This window comes from Moschus berezovskii, chromosome 6, assembly GCF_049115385.1.
Source record: "Moschus berezovskii isolate FMDL1 chromosome 6, NW_MosBer_1.0, whole genome shotgun sequence".
Lineage (NCBI taxonomy): Eukaryota > Metazoa > Chordata > Mammalia > Artiodactyla > Moschidae > Moschus > Moschus berezovskii.
This window is the reverse complement of record NC_142465.1, coordinates 93161556-93180213: the sequence shown is the minus strand read 5'-3', so window position 1 is coordinate 93180213 and position 18658 is coordinate 93161556. Positions and strand designations below refer to the sequence as shown.

General features: G+C 39.7%; 1 protein-coding gene across 6 annotated transcripts in view; it reads right to left on the bottom strand.

Moving 5' to 3' along the window:
• The window catches only part of ABCC9 (ATP binding cassette subfamily C member 9), a 163191-nt gene that overhangs the window by 106962 nt on the left and 37571 nt on the right, over positions 1 to 18658 (bottom strand). For all 6 annotated transcript variants that reach the window (XM_088837284.1, XM_088837281.1, XM_088837283.1 and 3 more), the window contains 3 exons: positions 14794 to 14834; positions 13732 to 13874; positions 869 to 977 (listed from right to left, as the gene is read on the bottom strand). In XM_088837284.1, the coding sequence (XP_088693410.1) occupies positions 869 to 977; positions 13732 to 13874; positions 14794 to 14834 (293 nt within the window). The remainder of the gene's footprint in view (positions 1 to 868; positions 978 to 13731; positions 13875 to 14793; positions 14835 to 18658) is intronic.

The window sequence follows — 18658 nt, the reverse complement described above, 5'->3', positions numbered from 1 at the left end:
CCCATGGACTATAGCACACCAGGTTCCTCTGTCCATGGAATTTCCTAAGCAAGGATATCAGAGTAGGTTGTCATTTCCTTTTCCAGGTGATCAGCCTGACCCAGGGATAGAACCCACATCTCCTGCATTGCAGGCGGATTCTTTACCACTGATCCACCAGGGAAGACCCAGTTCTGGCTCTGTCACTCACCAATCTTATGACTCTAAAACAGCATGCAAACAAAACTATTCACCTAGAAAATAATATAGGTAATGTAATATATTAAATCAAAAGACATAATGTATCAAAAAGTAAGTTTTAAACTAAAAGTACAATAAAATTAAAGGTATTATAAGAATATGAGACATGAGTTTTATTTTGTATTATTTTTATATAAAGCTTGGGGTAGACAACCTCTCTGTTTCCTTTTGAATTGAACATGAGCTGTCCCTCTTGGGATAATCTCTTGATCATTTATAAAGATAAGCCTTATACATTTCTTTACTGATTCTAAACCTATAAGGTTTGTTGTAGAAGCAGGTAGTAATTTTTCTTCATGAGTGTGCTCACTCGGTCATGTCTGACTCTTTGCGACCCCCCGGACTGTAGCCCACCAGGCTCTTCTGTCCATGGGATTACCCAGGCAAGAATACTGGAGTGGGCCATGCCCTCCTCCAGGGAATCTTCCCAATCCAGGGATTGCACCCATGTCTCAAGTCTCCTGCATTGGCAGTTGGGTTCTTTACCACAGCGCCACATGGGAAGCCCCTTTTCTTCACATAGGTTACAAGTAAAGCTGACAATTTATTCTAATTGCACCCATTTAAAATCATCCATCCTCAGGATGGTCCCTGATTCACAGCTCCCGTTATCAAGCAAAACACTTACGACTCCAGTGTGCTTCTTACAGGATTCAAATGGAAGAGAACCTTCACCAGTTCGCCAGCTGTCCTCACCAATCTCATCACTCAAGAGAAATTCATTCAGCTTCTGAACACTACAAAAGGCAAACAAGCACATAAGGGTCAAAAGTAAAACCACCACCAAAGAAGTGCTACCTAGGTAAACAAACTTTTCCTCCAACCATTTCCATGGTAAGCAAGTCAGCTCTAAGAATCAGTTTTCAAGACCAACTGGGAATTCAGCTAGGGAATGCCAGGGATGATGGCCTCGTGGACATGAGCCTTTCAGTACTTAAAATGGAAGAATCTTAGAAAAACCAGAAATTCAACCAAATCACTTTTGCACGTTTTTTTTTTTTTTGCAACTGTATTTGCAGAGGAACTTGAAACAAGGTGGTTGAAAATAATAATACTAACAAAAGAAGTATCATTATTCTAACTTTAAAAGTGAGGGGGAAAAAGGTACACAGAAGTAAGTAAAAGCATGTAGCATATAACACAGAGATCAAAGGTCCACACCCACTACACAACCTTGCATAAGCATTACTTATATATTGCCCATATTCCAACAACCTGCATAGAGAGGGCCCCCTCCTCAAAGTGTGGGATGATTTGGGAGAATGGCATTGAAACACATATGTTGTCATATGTGAAACGAATCACTAGTTCAGGGTTGATGCATGTTATAGGAAGCTCGGGGCTGGCGTGCGGGGATGACCCAGAAGGAGGATAAAGGGAGGAGGGAGGTGGGAGGGGGGTTCAGGAGGGGGAACTTATGTAAACCCGGGGCGAATTCATGTCAATGTATGGCAAAACCAACCAATATAATATTGTAAAATAATTTGCCTCCAATAAAAAATAAATTAATTACTTAGGAAAAAAAAGTGTTGGCCAAGATCAGTGGTATCAACATCATCTGGGAGCTTCCTCAAAATAGAGAATCTCAGCCCCCCACCCCCCAAGACCTCCTGAAGGAAAATTTGTATTTTAACTGGATCCAGAGATGCTTCGTAAGCATGATACAGTGTAAGAAGCCCTGCTCTAGAAGAGGAGTCCACAAACATCCTTTACTGTGTTCTCCAGAGGGTGGACACAAGAGCCCTTGCCGCATCGAACCCACCCACTCTAAATTTCTCAAACCAGCAACACAGCATCAGAGTAAAAAGAAAGAATCAAAGAAAACAATAACATAATTTGAAAACACCCCTCCATCAATAAAATGATAGACTAAAGAAAAGTCAGTGAACTTGAAAGACAAGAAATGCTCCTTTTAACACGCTAGGATGTTAATAGTAGACAAACTGGCTTGGTACAGGTAGCATCACCTACAGAGGAAAAACTGCCATTGGTAGAAAACTAGAAAATATATACTTGAAACAAAAGATTTCTTTTTTATTTTTCATTTGAGCTGGTAGTTAAGTGCTCCCAGGTAGGTCTCAGTAGTTTGTTTTTGTGACAGACTAATAAAATGAAGAAAAGTATCTGTATGTATAACTGAATTACTTTGCTGTACAGCAGTTATTAATAAAGGGTGATGCCCTGGTGGCTCAGATGATAAAGAATCTGCCTGCAATGCAGGAGACACAAGAGACAATACGAAATTTAAAAAGACAATATAATACAAAATAAGACAGATAATAAAAAAGAGAAGAAAAGTACATTTAATTCAGTATGTTGCCCATGAACTTTAAGCCCTATAGCCTTGTATTCCATACACATGGCTTACTTTCTTTGGAAACATGAAGGTAAATAGAACCCACTGGGGCAGTCTATCTATTAACTTCTAAATTTCATTTGCAAATAATTAAAAAAAATTTTTTAAACTGAAGTAGGGGCTTCCCTGGTAGCTCAGCTGGTAAAGAATCTGCTTGCAATGCAGGAGACCCTGGTTCAACTCCTGAGTTGGGAAGATCCCGTGGAGAAGGGATAGGCTACCCAATCCAGGATTCTTGGGCTTCCCTGGTGGCTCAGACAGTAAAGAATCTGTCTGCAATGTGGGAGACCTGGATTTGATCCCGGGTCAGGAAGATCCCCTGGAGAAGGAAATGGCAACCCTCTGGCAGGCTACAGTCCGTGGGGTTGCAAAGAGTCGGACACAACTTAGCAACTAAACAACAGGAACAATAGTTGATTTACAATATCATGTTACTTTCAGGTGTACAGCACAGAAATCGAGATACATATATCTGAAACTATTTATCTATCTATATATATACACACATATACTTCTTTTTAGATTCTTTTCCCTTGTAGTTTTATTACAAAATATTATGTACAGTTCCCTGGGCTATACAGTAGGTCCTTATTGGTTATCTATTTTATATATATCAATAGTGGTGTATATGTTAATTTCATATGAGAAATAATTTTTAATAGAAGTTTAGTTAATACAATATTATATAAGTTGTAGGTGTACAGTAAAGTGGCTCACAGTTTTTAAAGGTTCAGTTCAGTTTTCAGTTCAGTTCAGTCGCTCAGTCGTGTCCGACTCTTTGCGACCCCATGAATCACAGCACGCCAGGCCTCCCTGTCCATCACCAACTCCCGGAGTTCACTCAAACTCATGTCCATCGAGTCGGTGATGCCATCCAGCCATTTCATTCTCTGACGTCCCCGTCTCCTCCCACCCCCAATCCCTCCCAGCATCAGAGTGTTTTCCAGTGAGTCAACTCGTCGCATGAGGTGGCCAAAGTATTGGAGTTTCAGTTTTAGCATCAGTCCTTCCAATGAACACCCAGGATTGATCTCCTTTAGAATGGACTAGTGGATCTCCTTGCAGTACAAGGGACTCTCAAGAGTCTTCTCCAGCACCACAGTTCAAAAGCATCAATTCTTCGGCACTCAGCTTTATTCACAGTCCAACTCTCACATCCATACATGACCACGGGAAAAACCATAGCCTTGACTAGACGGACCTTGGTTGGCAAAGTAATGTCTCTGCTTTTTAATATGCTATCTAGGTTGGTCATAACTTTCCTTCCAAGGAGTAAGCGTCTTTTAATTTCCTGGCTGCAATCAGCATCTGCAGTGATTTTGGAGCCCAAAAACATAAAGTCTGACACTGTTTCCTCATCTATTTCCCAAGAAGTGATGGGACCAGATGCCATGATCTTTGTTTTCTGAATGTTGATACTCCATTTATAGTTACAAATCACTGGCTATGTTACCTGTGTTATACAATATATCTTTTGTAGCTTATTTTATACATAAGAGTTTGGACCTCTTAATGCCCTATGCCTTTGTAGCCCCTCCCTCCTTCCCTTTCTCCAATGGTAATTAAAATACTATAGAGAACCACGAGTTCTATATATATCTGTGAACCTCTTTTTTGTTATATTCATGAGTTTGTTGTACTGGGTTGTCCAAAACATTTGTTCAGGCTTTTCCAGAACATCTTGAGGAAAAATTTGAACTAATGTTTTGGCCAACCCAATATTTTTTAGATTTCACCGAAAAGAAATGTTTAAGGAAAGCTTCAACTGAATAATATTCCATTGTATGTATATGCTGTATTTAGTTTATTCCTCTGTTGATGGACATTTGGGTTGTTTCACTTTTTGACTACTGTGATTAATGCTGTTATGAAGATGAGTGTACAGACATCTATTCAAGTCCCTGCTTTCAATTCTTTTGTGTATACACCCAAAACTGGAATTGCTAGATCATATGGTAATTCTATGTTTAATTTTTTGAGCATCTGCCATACTTTTTTTCCATGGTTCTGGAATTCCTGACTCAAATATATTTGAATTATGACAACATGGATAATAAACCTTGAAAACATTATGCTAAATAAGATAAGCCAGGCACACACACAAAAACCAAAAATTGCTTAATTCCACTTATATGAGGTAGCTAGAAAATACAGATTCATAGAGACAGAAAGTCAGCTGTGGTCACCAGGGCCTGGGAAGAGAGTACAAGGGGAGTTACTGTTTAGTGATTATAGAGTTTCAATTTGAGAAAATGAAAAAGTTATGGAGATGGACTGTGGTAATGTTTACATGACAGTACTGAAAGCCACTGAACTGTACACTTAAAGGGGTTTAAATGATAAACTGTATGTTGCATATATATTACTGATATTTTAAAAATAATTTCAGAACCAAAAAAAGAAAGAAAAAAGAGTTTTGGGTTTTGCACTCTCTTTAAGTCTTTGACAGCAAAGCCTGATCACACAGACTTGAAAGATGGTGTAGAAATGCCTTATGAAATGGCATTCCTTTGTTTACTTTTTAGACTTTGTCATTCTGTTCTAATGTCTTGAAGAGATTGGATTTTAAGGAGCACAGCTTTATCAATAAAAGGAATACCTTTTAAACAACCTCACACCATGTCTCTGTATACAAAGTACATGGCTGGGTTTGTGTGTCTTTGTAACTCTAAGTCCAGTAGCCCCTGGCACACATTACTCAATTAATGCTTGTTGAATCAATCAAAGAAAGTATAAACCAGACATTCAAGTAAGATCAGTTGACTCAATTTTCCATTTCTAGCACACATACAAATCTTTCTGAAGCTTTTATGAAATTAACGAGCCCCATTCTGGTTGAGGGTCTTCACAGGTGGCTCAGTGGTAGAGTCTGCATCCAATGCAGGAGACAGGGGTTGGATCTCTGGATTGGGAAGATCCCCTGGAGAAGGAAGTGACAATCCACTCCAGTATTCTTGCCTGGGAAATCCCATGGACAGAAGAACCTGGCAGGCTACAGTCTATGGGGTCGTGAAAGAGTTGGACACGACTTAGAGACTAAGCAATAATTCCTGCTGAACAGACTGGAGCATGGGTAGAACTTTCTTTCCTTTTCATAAGATCCCACTTTGGATCTCCAATTAGTGAACCTCAAAGGACCCAATACTAGCACTTTTCTGAACCTCCCCCTCCATTTCCCCTCCCTTGTCCCCATTATTCCAGGCTCTCTGGCTAAGGGTCCCCTGAACTGCTATTTTGTTTGTTTTGTTACTATCTCTCCCACTAGACTGTGAAGTCTTTAAAACAAGATTTTCATCTTCAGAATCTAGCCCAGTGCCAAAAATATAACATAGCAATTCCTCAAGAAATGTCTGCTGAATGAATAAATAGGTAATACAAAAAGCATTTCCTGTTCATATGAGGGCCTTTTAGAACTCACAGAGGCAAAACAATTTGGAAAATGCATGAATCCTGACCAAGGGTGAAGTAACTGCCACCATGCTGCCAGGGTCGTATTTTTACAATGCAAATCTGTTCAAACAGTCCTCGCCTTAAAATAACAAATGGCCACACTGCACTTTTCAGCATCATTGGCATCCTCTATCTGCTCACTGGGATTTTACTCTCTAGCTTTATCCCCTATTGCTTGCCACATCAGGACCTTTCTCCCACTATCTGCAATTAAGTTTAGTCCCTAGAAGGTACTGACTAGACTATCTCCCTTCTTTCTTGATAAGCTTCAGTGAGCCTTATATATGGCCCATGGCATTCTGTGCAGTGCTTTATCACAGCATTATGTACCATGGTATAACTAGCTTCCCTGCCCAATTTCTCCAGCTAGACTGTGGACTCCTGTGTCTCTCACTCCATCTTTCATTGCTGCCATCCCCAGTGTTTAGCAAGATACCTAAACCACTTAACAATTGAATGTGGACCCACAGAAAGACACCTCTCTGAAGCATGGAACGGAATTTAGTAAAATAGTGGCACATTAGTAAAACAGAGATTTGTTCAATATTTAATATATTTAGGCAATGTGCTGGACATTTCTCATGTACCATCTCATTTAATTCTCCCAACTTCCATAGGCAGGAGGCCTTATGATGCTCATCTGATAAGTGAGGAAACTGAGCCATAGAGGCACCAAATAACATGCCTCTAGTTGAACAGTGCTTGCGGTTGAACAGTTGCTATGCAGGTATGGCAAGCAGGAACATTTGATCCCAATCAATTTCCTATCCTGCTTCCATCACCTTTATTGTTCAGTGTTTTACTAATTTCTTATTTGACTAGGTAATTCATAAAAGTATTTAAGGTTTTAAAAAGATTTTTTTATATGAATCATTTCTAGAGTCTTTATTGAACTTGCTACAATATTGCTTCTGTTGTTTATGCTCTGGTTTTTTGGCCACCTGGCATGTGGGATCTTAGCTCTCCAACCACAGATCTAATTTCCAACCCTTACATTGGAAGGTGAAGTCTTAACTACTGGATCACCCGGGAAATCCCAATATCTAAATTTATGTTACCCATGGTATTTTTTCACTTTTCAAATTTGGGTCGTTAGATACAGTTTGAGTACCTTGGGGCTTCCCAGGTGGCACTCCTGGTAAAGAATCCACCTGCCAATGCAAGAGACCAAGAGATGTGGGTTCAATCCCCTGGAGGAGAAAATGGCAACTCACTCCAGTCTTCTTGTCTGGGAAATCCCATGGACAGAGGATGGTGGACTACAGCCTGTGAGGTCACAGAGCCAGACATGACTAAGCACACACACACACATGAGTATCTCCGACAGGCACTATGTTTTGGGAGAATAACTGATTTTTTTACTGGCAGTTACATGTTTTTCTTGTGGGAACCATGAAAGTTTTGTAAATGCAGACCAGGTCAACCTGTGAGCATGCTCTATGATAAATATCATTAACAATTTATTTGATTGAAGGTAATCACTGAACTGAATCACAGTAGACTAGCCAAATATACTTTCCTCTGAGAGGTACACAAGAGAAAGGACACAAAGTTATTTTCCAACAAAGCAAGGGATTCTTTTACACATTTTTTCCTTGGCAAATGATATCTTTGGACATAGATACTATATTATACTTCAAATACCAGAAACCTAAACTCAAATTATTTATAAAGGATACAACACAGCAACTGACATTTTCCTCCAGAAAAGCAATTTACATTAACTATTTTCTTACAAAGAAACTAAAGAGGACAAGAAAGCCAAGCATCCAGAAAAAGATCACTCTCATTCAAGTATTTTAATATTTAAGAAATTAGTGACTTTCCTACTTTTTTTCACTTTTTTCCTTCCGTTTTGCAAATGCAGACTGGAACATATCATCGTAAAAGGTTGAAAGAACTCAAATGATGTGGAATCCTGGCGTTAAGAAGTGATAACCTGAATCTTTATTGCCTCTTTCTTCCATTTTATTATGTATGTATAAGGTCCCACCCACTGAGCACCACAAACAATTGTATCTAACAAGCTAAACATGTTTAAAAGAAAGCATAGAATTTTCTCGAGGCAGCACATTTCCCATGGCACAGAATTTCCCTGTAGCAGAGAAGTTCACACGTCTCTTACACACACATGTAGCACACGTTGGGGTATATGTTGCACCCCATTCTAACCCACCAAATTTCAGAGTGCATCTGAATGTAGCAAATAACTTGGACTTCTACAGTCCTGAGAAGCAGTTTCAAAATCAGCTAACCAAAGTCTCCAATTATAAACAGGCTGCTTCAACTCGCTGTGGGCCAACTGGCATTCAAGACTGGTCACGGGATCCCAGACGCAGAGGAAAATGCCGAGCCCAGTCCACACTGGGAAAAATGTTCATTGGGGTTCCGAGAATCAGCCCACAGTGGGAAAGAGCACTGGCCTCTTCTGTTGACTGGTCATTTCCCTAGGACCCACAAATCAACCACTGAAATTCACTTTAGAGAAGCAAGCTTTTATAAGCTGATTCCATTTGGCCTATGGCTTGGGAAATCTGGAGCAGAGCCCTGAAAACAGACTGGTCTTTATCAAAATGGCAAATGCCTGTTCCCTGGAACATACAGAAGAGAGAGTGCAATGCAGAAATATACAGGGATTATGATCCACTCTCAGTTTCACTAGGATGCACTGCAGCAGGACTTGGGGAAACCCACACCCCTAGATTAATTAGATTTTTTTTTCATAGTAACATAGTTAAAGTCTTTTCACTGCTTGGCAACCTCTTGATTTCAGAGGAGTGATCTATTATTAGTTATCAACTGTTTTCTATCTCCACTTGTAGCACAAAGTCAAATTCAATTAAGAAGGCAGCAATGAGAGGGGCAACTATTAAATAGAGAAAATGAAAATAAGAACCAAAATAGCAGACTCCGGCCATTTATCAGTTTTATTGTTTGAAGTGGCTTCTCTTCCAGGGCACTGCCTAATTTGGAAGTGGTGCTACAGAAATCAGTCAGTGATCCGTACGAGTGTTTCAGAGGCAGAACAATGAGCAAAGAAAATGAGGGCAGATGAGTCCAGAGGGCCTGAGCTTTAAATAACGAACAGCTCCAGAGTCTGTAACTAATGACATATCTTACAGAATAGAATTGTAATGACCATGATATGAATTAGTGTAACCAATCACAATTTGATTTATAATAAGATAAGCTGTGGCAGTATAGTGGTGAGCATAGCTGCATCCAAACAGAAGTATAGTTCAGTTCAGTCACTTGGTCTTGTCTACCTCTTTGCCACCCCATGGACTGCAGCACACCAGGCCTCCCTGTCCAACACCAACTCCTGCAGTTCACTCAAACTCAAGTCAATCGAGTCAGTGATGCCATCCAACTATCTCATCCTCTGTCGTCCCCTTCTCCCTTCAATCTTTCCCAGCATCCAGATCTTTTCCAATGAGTCAGTTCTTCACATGAGGTGGCCAAAGTATTGGAGTTTCAGCTTCAGCATCAGTCCTTCCAATGAATATTCAGGACTGATTTCTTTTACAATGGACTGGTTGGATCTCCTTGCAGTCTAAGGGACTTCTCCAACACCACAATTCAAAAGCATAAATTCTTCAGTGCTCAGCTTTCTTTATAGTGCAACTCTCAAATCCATACATGACCACTGGAAAAACCATAGCCTTGACTAGACAGACCGTTGTTGGCAAAGTAATGTCTCTGCTTTCTAATATGCTATCTAGGTTGGTGATAACTTTTCTTCCAAGGAACAAGTGTTTTTAATTTCATGGCTGCAGTCACCATCTGCAGTCTGCCACTGTTTCCACTGTTTCCCCATCTATTTGCCATGAAGTGATGGGACCAGATGCCATGATCTTCATTTTCTGAATGTTGAGTTTTAAGCCAACTTTTTCACTCTCTTTCACCTTCATCAAGACGCTCTTTAGTTCTTCTTTGCATTCTGCCATAAGGGTTGTTTCATCCATGTATCTGAGGTTATTGATATTTCTCCCAGCAATCATGATTCCAGCTTTTGCTTCATTGAGTCCAGCATTTCTCATGATGTACTCTGCATATAAGTGAAATAAGCAGGGTGACAATATACAGCCTTGACGTACTCCTTTCCCTATTTGGAACCAGTCTGTTGTTCCATGTCCAGTTCTAACTGCTTCCCAACCTGCATACGGATTTCTCAAGGGCAGGTCAGGTGGTCTGGTATTCCTATCTCTTGAAGAATTTTCCACAGTTTGTTGTGATTCACACAGTCAAAGGCTTTGGCATAGCCAATGAAGCAGAAATAGATGTTTTTCTGGCACTCTCTTGCTTTTTCCCTGATCCACTGGATGTTGGCGATTTGATCCCTGGTTCTTCTGTTTTTTCTAAAACCAGCTTGAACATCTGGAAGTTCATGGTTCACGTACTTTTGAAGCCTGACTTGGAGAATTTTGAGCATTACTTTACAAGTGTGTGAGATGAGTGCAACTGTGTGGTAGTTTGAGCACTCTTTGGCATTGCCTTTCTTTGGGACTGGAATGAAAACTGACATTTTCCAGTCCTGTGGCCACTGCTGAGTTTTCCAAATTTGCTGGCATACTGAGGGCAGCACTTTCACAGCATCATCTTTCAGGATTTTAAACAGCTCAACTGGAATTCCATTGCTTCCACTCTCTTTGTAGTGATGCTTCCTAAGGCCCTCTTGACTTCACATTCCAGATGTCTGGCTCTAGGTGAGTGATCATACCATCATGTTCATCTGAGTTGTGAAGACCTTTTTTGTATAGTTCTGTGTATTCTTGCCAGCTCTTCTTAATATCTTCTGCTTCTGTTAGGTCCATACCATTTCTGTCCTTTATTGTGCCCATCTTTGCATGAAATGTTCCCTTGGTAGCTCTAATGTTCTTAAAGAGATCTCTTTTCTTTCCCATTCTCCTGTTTCCCTCTATTTCTTTGCACTGACCATTGAGGAAGGCTTTCTTATCTCTCCTTGCTATTCTTTGGAACTCTGCATTCAAATGGGTATATCTTTCCTTTTCTCCTTTGCTTTTTGCTTCTCTTCTTTTCTAAGCTACTTGTAAGGCCTCCTTCTGATCTTTTCATTGGGGATGGTCTTGATCCCTGCCTCCTGTACAGTGTCACAAACCTCCGTCCATAGTTCATCAGGCACTCTGTCTATCAGATCTAATCCCTTGAATCTATTTCTCACTTTCATTGTATAATCATAAGGCATTTGATTTAGGTCATACCTGAATGGTCTAGTGGTTTTCCCTACTTTCTTCAATTTAAGTCTGAATTTGAAAATAAGGAGTTCATGATCTGAGCCACAGTCAGCTCCCAGTCTTGTTTTTGCTGACTGCATAGAGCTTCTCCATCTTTGGCTGCAAAGAATGTAATCAATCTGATTTCAGTATCGTCCATCTGGTGATGTCCAAGTGTAGCCTTCTCTTGTGTTGTTGGAAGAGGGTGTTTGCTATGACCAGTGCATTCTCTTGGCAGAACTCTATTAGCCTTTGTCCTGCTTCATTCTTTACCCCAAGGCCAAATTTGCCTGTTACTCCAAGTATTTCTTGACTCACTACTTTTGCATTCCAGTCCCCTATAATGAAAAGGACATCTTTTTTGGGTGTTAGTTCTAGAAGGTCTTGTAGGTCTTCATAGAACCGTTCAACTTTAGCTTCTTCAGCATTACTGGTTGGGGCATAGACTTCAATTACTGTGATACTGAATGGCTTGCCTTGGAAACAAACAGATCATTCTGTCGTTTTTGAGACTGCCTCCAAGAACTGCATTTTGGGCTCTTTTGTTGACTATGATAACTACTCCATTTCTTCTAAGGGATTCTTGCCCACAGTAGTAGATATAATGGCTATCTGAGTTAAATTGACCCATCTACCCAAGCAGTTGACCTGGGTTTGTTTCCCAGACAATGCAGTGAGCTAACCTTTGGGGCTTCCTGTTGGCTCAGATGGTAGAAGAATCTGTCTGCAATACAGGAGACCTGGGTTTGATCCCTGGGTCAGGAAGATTCCCTGGAGAAGGGACTGGCTATCTACTCCAGTAATCTTACCTGGAGAATTCCATGAACAGTATGGACAGAGGAGTCTGGCAGGCTACAGTCCATGGGGTCACAAAGAGTCGGACACGGCTGAGCAACTAACAAAAGTTATACACATCATAATGATATTTTGTATTAAATCATTAAGTCACTATATACTATTGCCTAAAACTGGAGCTTTTATTATTTTGAATATTAAACACCAGTTTTCTCAATAGTACATACACATTGGGAAAGTTACCTTATTTTTAAAGGTCTTATGATAGATGTTCCACATTACTAGCAATGGCAACACTACGCTTAGTATAGTTAAGGCTTCAATTTTCCAGTTTTCTTTCTGTATTGCAACATCTTGTTTTTTTTTTCAAAGGCCAGATATAAATACTATAAATACTGTTTATGAAATATGCTGAGGTTTTATAAGGTTTATAAAACTTCATAGCAAAAAGAAAATACTATCTTAAGAATACCTATCAAATATAATAGACTAAAGTACATACGTATAATATAGTGTAGTATAACATAATTTTCTAACATATGTATTATATAATACAAGTCAAAATGGTGGGGAAATGATTACTATCTGATCACATCTTTTTATAGCTATGCACTATGGGACATTGTGAGTCGAAGGTGAGGTCTACACTGATTAGAAACACTATAAAAATATACTTAAAATGAACAAAACACTGCACTCAGTTCTGCAAAGTCTTCCCATTTGCAGAGACTGTGAGTCTGGAATTTTATTTATTTTTTCTTTGCCAAACTAAACTAAAATAAAACAGAAAATATGTGTTGATGTGAACATTATCACTGTTGGTAAAAATATAAACTGGCCCAGCTTTGCTGGAAAACATTATAGCCACACTCATTAAAAAAATCTTAAAAACTTGTTACACCTTTTGACCTATATCTCCTTTGATGGAAAACCACATGGCCATACTCATTAAGGGCCTTAAGAAGATGCACACTATCAGAATGAGTGTTGGCACTTCTAGAAATCTGACTTTAGAAAATAATCAGAGAAAAGTTTGAAGATAAAGAGATGCTTCTCTCATAGGTTATTTATGTTAGGGTGAAAACAGAAATATTCTAAATGTCCAATAAAGTGGTAACCGTCAAGTAAATTCAAATACTTCCAAACAGTGGAATATCACGTAGCCAGTAAATATTATGCATATGGTCTTAATGAGGGAAAAAAAAACCAAAAAATTCAAAATTTTTATTTGAGAATAATTATTTTTACATGAAATAAGGGACTGAAAGTTCTCGTAGCAAAGTTTTAACAAGTTATCTCTGATACCAAGTGATCTCTGGGCAGTGATTAAGATGTTCTTTTTATGCATTTTCTAACTTACTATCATGAGTATGTGGGCTTTAAAGGTAGTGCTGGTGGTAAAGAACCTGCCTACTAAAGCAGGAGACATAAGAGATGCAGGTTCAATCCCTGGGTCGGGAAGATTCCCTGGAGGAAGGCATGGCAACCCACTTCAGTATTCTTGCCCAGAGAATCCTATGGGCAATGGAGCCTGCCGGGCTACAGTCTGTAGGGCCACAAAGAGTCGTACACAACAGAAGTGCCTAAACCACTGCCAACATGAGCAAGTAGTATTTCTATAATCAAGCAAAAAACACCAAACATTCCAGCACATACCTGACGATGGCTTTGACTGCAAACCTGACCACAGTGGAGAGCAGGAAGAGAGGGGTGACCAGGATGTGGAAGAGTGACAGCGAAGCAAAGGCCTCTGCAGGTTTGAGGTTGTTCCCGCTGGCATATGCGTGGGTCACAAACGTCTGTGCAAAGAAAGGGTTTTAGAGAAAGCTGGAGAAAGTTTCATAAATACTTACATTAAATTTTACAAACTGAACAGCTTCTTCTATGCCAGCATGTCCACTGCAACTCTGAAAAATACTATTACTTCATCCAAATTACTCCCTAAGAAAAACAACACATGAGTACTTAAGTACTAAAATACTAGAGTACTTAATGGTCTATATTAGTTCTAGCAGTAAACTTGTGAAAAGGGCAAAACAGATTCTAAAGATCAGAAAACTGACTTCGGTCAAGTTACTGAAAAGGGGGAATAACTGTGAGAGAATCCAGAGTTCTTAACACCTAGTCAGGCTCTTTTCAACCAGTACTAAATTTTTTGAGAAAGAAAAAAGAAAATTCCATTGTTTGGAGGTCCCTATTGTGGCTCTTTGCTAAAATTGCCAATACTGGTATCCAAGGCAAACTTACATTTCTAAATGTAATACTAGTTCCTGGGTTTGTCCTTTTCTTTTGAAATGTAATCATTTAACATTTTTGGGTTGTTGATCTAGTACTATCCTGCTGTAAGAATGTCCAGGAACCAGGTCATGGATGTTAGAACAGTAAATTCTCAGCCTCTGTTAATTTTGCTCCACGGGCACATTTGGCAGTGTCTGGGAATATTTTTGATGGTACTAATGGCATTTAATAAGTGGAAGCCAGAGATGCTGCTAGACATCCTAATGCAGAGCACACAAAGAATTAATTATTGAGCCCAAAGTTCCATATTGGCATGGTTGAAAAACCCCAGATTAGAATCATCACAGTGGAGACAGCAGAGAGAATACTAGAGACAGCAAAAAGGTAGTAATACATGTTACCACCCACACATGCTTATTCCTAAGTCATTTCTAAACACTGATTTGGTTCCATTTCTAAAGGTAAGAAAACATGTCTTACAGCAAGAACAGCTGCTATGGGAATTGCCGCATTCATGAAGACTGTGGAAAGAAACAAAGACATTAGTGTCATTGAACTGTGAAACATCTTCAGGAACTTTAATTATTCATTATTAGTTTAACTTTCCTTGAAGACATCAAGGACCGAGTGCATTAAATAACATTTTGTCTTTGAGTCCACAAACATTTCCCAGTTGGTATTTCTTGGTTCACAGTTGTGAATTCCCACACATGAGTCTTAACCAGAAAATGTTCTAGTTCACTGAAAAATTATTTTTGAGCATCAGTTTCATTTTTTGGTTGAGCCACACAGCAAGCTGGATCTTAGTTCCCCAGCAAGGAACCCCCTGCACTGGAATGCGTTGGAAGTGTGGAGTCTTAAGCACTGGACCACCAGGGAAGTCCCCCAAAATTATATTTTTATGAAACGTTACAAGAGCTAAATTTAAATAAAATAATCCCTTAATGACTTAAGTTATTAGAACTTATCAAATACACATTCTTTAGAGTATTTACAGTCTACATTCTTTTCCCACTAAACTAACTTTAAAATATGAAAACTGGGATATTACACAGATAAAGGGGGCTTCCCTGGTGGCTCAGATGGTGAAGAATCTGCCTGCAATGCAGGAGACCCGGGTTTGATCCCTGGGTCAGGAAGATCCCTTGAAGAAGGGAATGGCAATCCACTCCAGTATTCTTGTCTGGAGAATCCCATGGACAAAGGAGCTTGGTGGGCTGCAGTCCATGAGTTTGCAAAGAGACATAACTGAGTGGTTAACACTTTGATTTTCACACACAGACAAAAAGCAAGAATTTGACATTATGTGAAAAATCTCCTCCCCGAAGTGGTATTAATTTTCAGAGATCTTTTGTTTGATAAAATAACTCCATATCCTAGGCCCTCTGCTTGTTTAAATCTCTCTCCAGGACTGTAATGCACTATCATTTGATAAGCATGATACACAGAACTGAAATAAGAAAAACTCAGATTTAGGCTGAAATACTTGCATTTGGAAGTAACAGGAAAAAAAAATCAAAAGCCAAGTTGATGACTTGTAGTTATTTTGTCATAAAACATAGAGTTTTAGGGACAGAGAACCAAAAAGCAACTGTATTGTTGGTAATAGAGCCAGGCAATGGCAGAGTAAGAACTAGAATCTAATTTTCTCAACACTCAGAAGAGTCCATCTATACAGAGTAAAGTCAGAAAAAGAAAAACAAATATAGTATATTAATGCACATATGTGCAATCTAGAAAAACGGTACAGAAGACTTTATTTGCAAACCAGAAAAAGAGACACAGACACAGAGAATAAATGTATAGATACCAAGGGGGAAAGGTGTGGGGTGGGAGGAAGTGGGAGATTGGGATTGATACATATACACTACTGATGCTATGTGTAAAATAGATAATTAACAAGAACCTATGGTATAGCACAGGGAACCCGACTTAACATACCTTGGTGTCCTAAACAGGAGGGAAATCCAAAAAGGAGGGGATATATGTATGTATACATGGCTGATTCATTTTTTGCTGTACAGTAGAAACTAACACAACACTGTAAAGCAACTACACTCCAATAAAAATTAATTAACAAAAAAGAGAATCCATCCAAAACCACCACCAGCTCTCATGATCTGCTAACATGAACTGTCCTTACCACCATGTTCAGACTCAGCCTGTGCTTTTAAAGGTCCAGAAGAGGCTTAGCTACCAAATCTGAATTCTTGTATGTGGCAAGCCACTCCAGTACTCTTGCCTAGAAAATCCCATGGATGGAGGAGCCTGGTAGGCTGCAGTCCATGGGGTCGCTAAGGGTCGGACACGACTGAGCGACTTCACTTTCACTTTTCACTTTCACACATTGAAGAAGGAAATGGCAACCCACTCCAGTGTTCTTGCCTGGAGAATCCCAGGGACGGGGGAGCCTGGTGGGCTTCCGTCTGTGGGGTCACACAGAGTCGGACACGACTGAAGTGACTTAGCAGCAGCAGCAGCAGCAACCAGCAATCCAAACACAGCTCTGAGAGACATAATAGTACAGATGAAGAGCCATGTTTCCATCATCTTTCTCTGGCTAGTTTTACCTTATTTTTTTCTAAGTGTATTTCTTTCTTTTCCTCCATATCATTACTTATAACTCATTCTGCTGCTGCTGCTGCTAAGTCGCTTCAGTCATGTCCGACTCTGTACGACCCCATAGATGGCAACCCACCAGGTTCCTCCATCCCTGGAATTCTCCAGGCAAGAATACTGGAGTGGGTTGCATTTTCTTCTCCAATGCATGCATGCATGCTAAGTTGCTTCAGTCATGTCCGACTCTGTGCAACCCTGTGGACAGCAGCCCATCAGGCTCCTCCATCCACAGGATTCTCCAGGGAAGAATACTGGAGTGGGTTGCCATTCCCTTCTCCAATGACTCATTCTAAATATCTTTAAATAAGTAATCTCTTGATAAGGGAGAGATAGAACAGCTGCTATTTTATTAAAAACTACTTATCTGGCACTCTGCACCCAATGCAGGAAGCGGGACCATTTCTACCTCAGCATAAAGATGAGACTGAGACGCACGAGGTCACACAGCTGGGCTTCTCAGACCGTGCTCACCACCACTCCTCTCTGCCACTACCCAGCAACTCACAATTACTCACGTATGATAGGAGCACCTTCACGTGCACTCTCCTATTTAATGATTACAACTACCCCAGCGCAGTAAAGAAATCAGCAAGGATGAGTAACAGGCAAGATTCTAAACTAGGAGATGACACAGCTTGGATTAAAACCCACACTTTTCTGGTCAAAAGCTTCATGTTCTTCCCACTTCTCCATGTAAAACTTTATCAAAGTGAAGAGAGAAAAAATAAAAGTGTCATTCATTCTTTTTTTGGCCAATAAATTAAATCCATAAACAGCACATATCCATTTGGCAGTGGAGACTAGGAAATGATTCAGCAGAATTTCCTTTGCCCCCAGATATCATCTCCAGTGGCAAGAATATTGATTCATAGAGATGGATCTTCTGTTCTATCAGCATTTGTCCCATTTAACTTTATTTTTCAATATTTTCTGATACCATGGATTGAGTATTTTTATGTACATTATCTTACTTAATTCCCCCAGGTATGCTTAATACAGCCCAACTTCCTGATGAGGAAACCGAGATGCCGCCAAACGCTGACCAAGGTTGCAGAGTGGACGAGGCACTGAGGCAGGATTTCATTTCAGGTCAGCCTGCACTCCAAGACCCAAAAATAACCACTATGTTGTATGATTGACTTCTTTCCTTCATTTTTTTTTCCTTAAGGTTTTCTGCCAATACCATTTACAAAATATTTTTAACAGTTACAGAACAGTGCCACATTCACTGTTTCATTTGATTCTCACAATATACCTGTGAGAAGGTATTCTCTCTCTCCTTTTTTAAAAAAAGATTTTTTTGATGTGAACCATCTTTGGAGTATTTTACTGAATTTGTTAGAACACTGCTTCTGTTTTATGTTTTGGTTTTTTGGCTGTGAGGCATGTAGAATCTTAGCTCCCTGACCAGGGGTTGAACCTGCACCCTCTGCATTGGAAGGTGAAGTCTTAAAACACTGGACCACCAGGGAAGTCCTGAGAAAGGCATTATTTTTATTATACCAATTTTTAGAGGAGGAAACTGAGGGAGTGAAGTTACTGAACACTAGCCCACTTGCCAGGTGCTTTATACACAGTGAGTACAAACCACTTGATGTACTGCCTGGAATAGAGTCAACCAACAAGTCAACCAACATCTGCAGCATTCTTTAATCTATTATCATCTTTACCACAATCCTATATGATAGAGATTTTTATCATCCAATGTTACGGATGAAAAATTTGA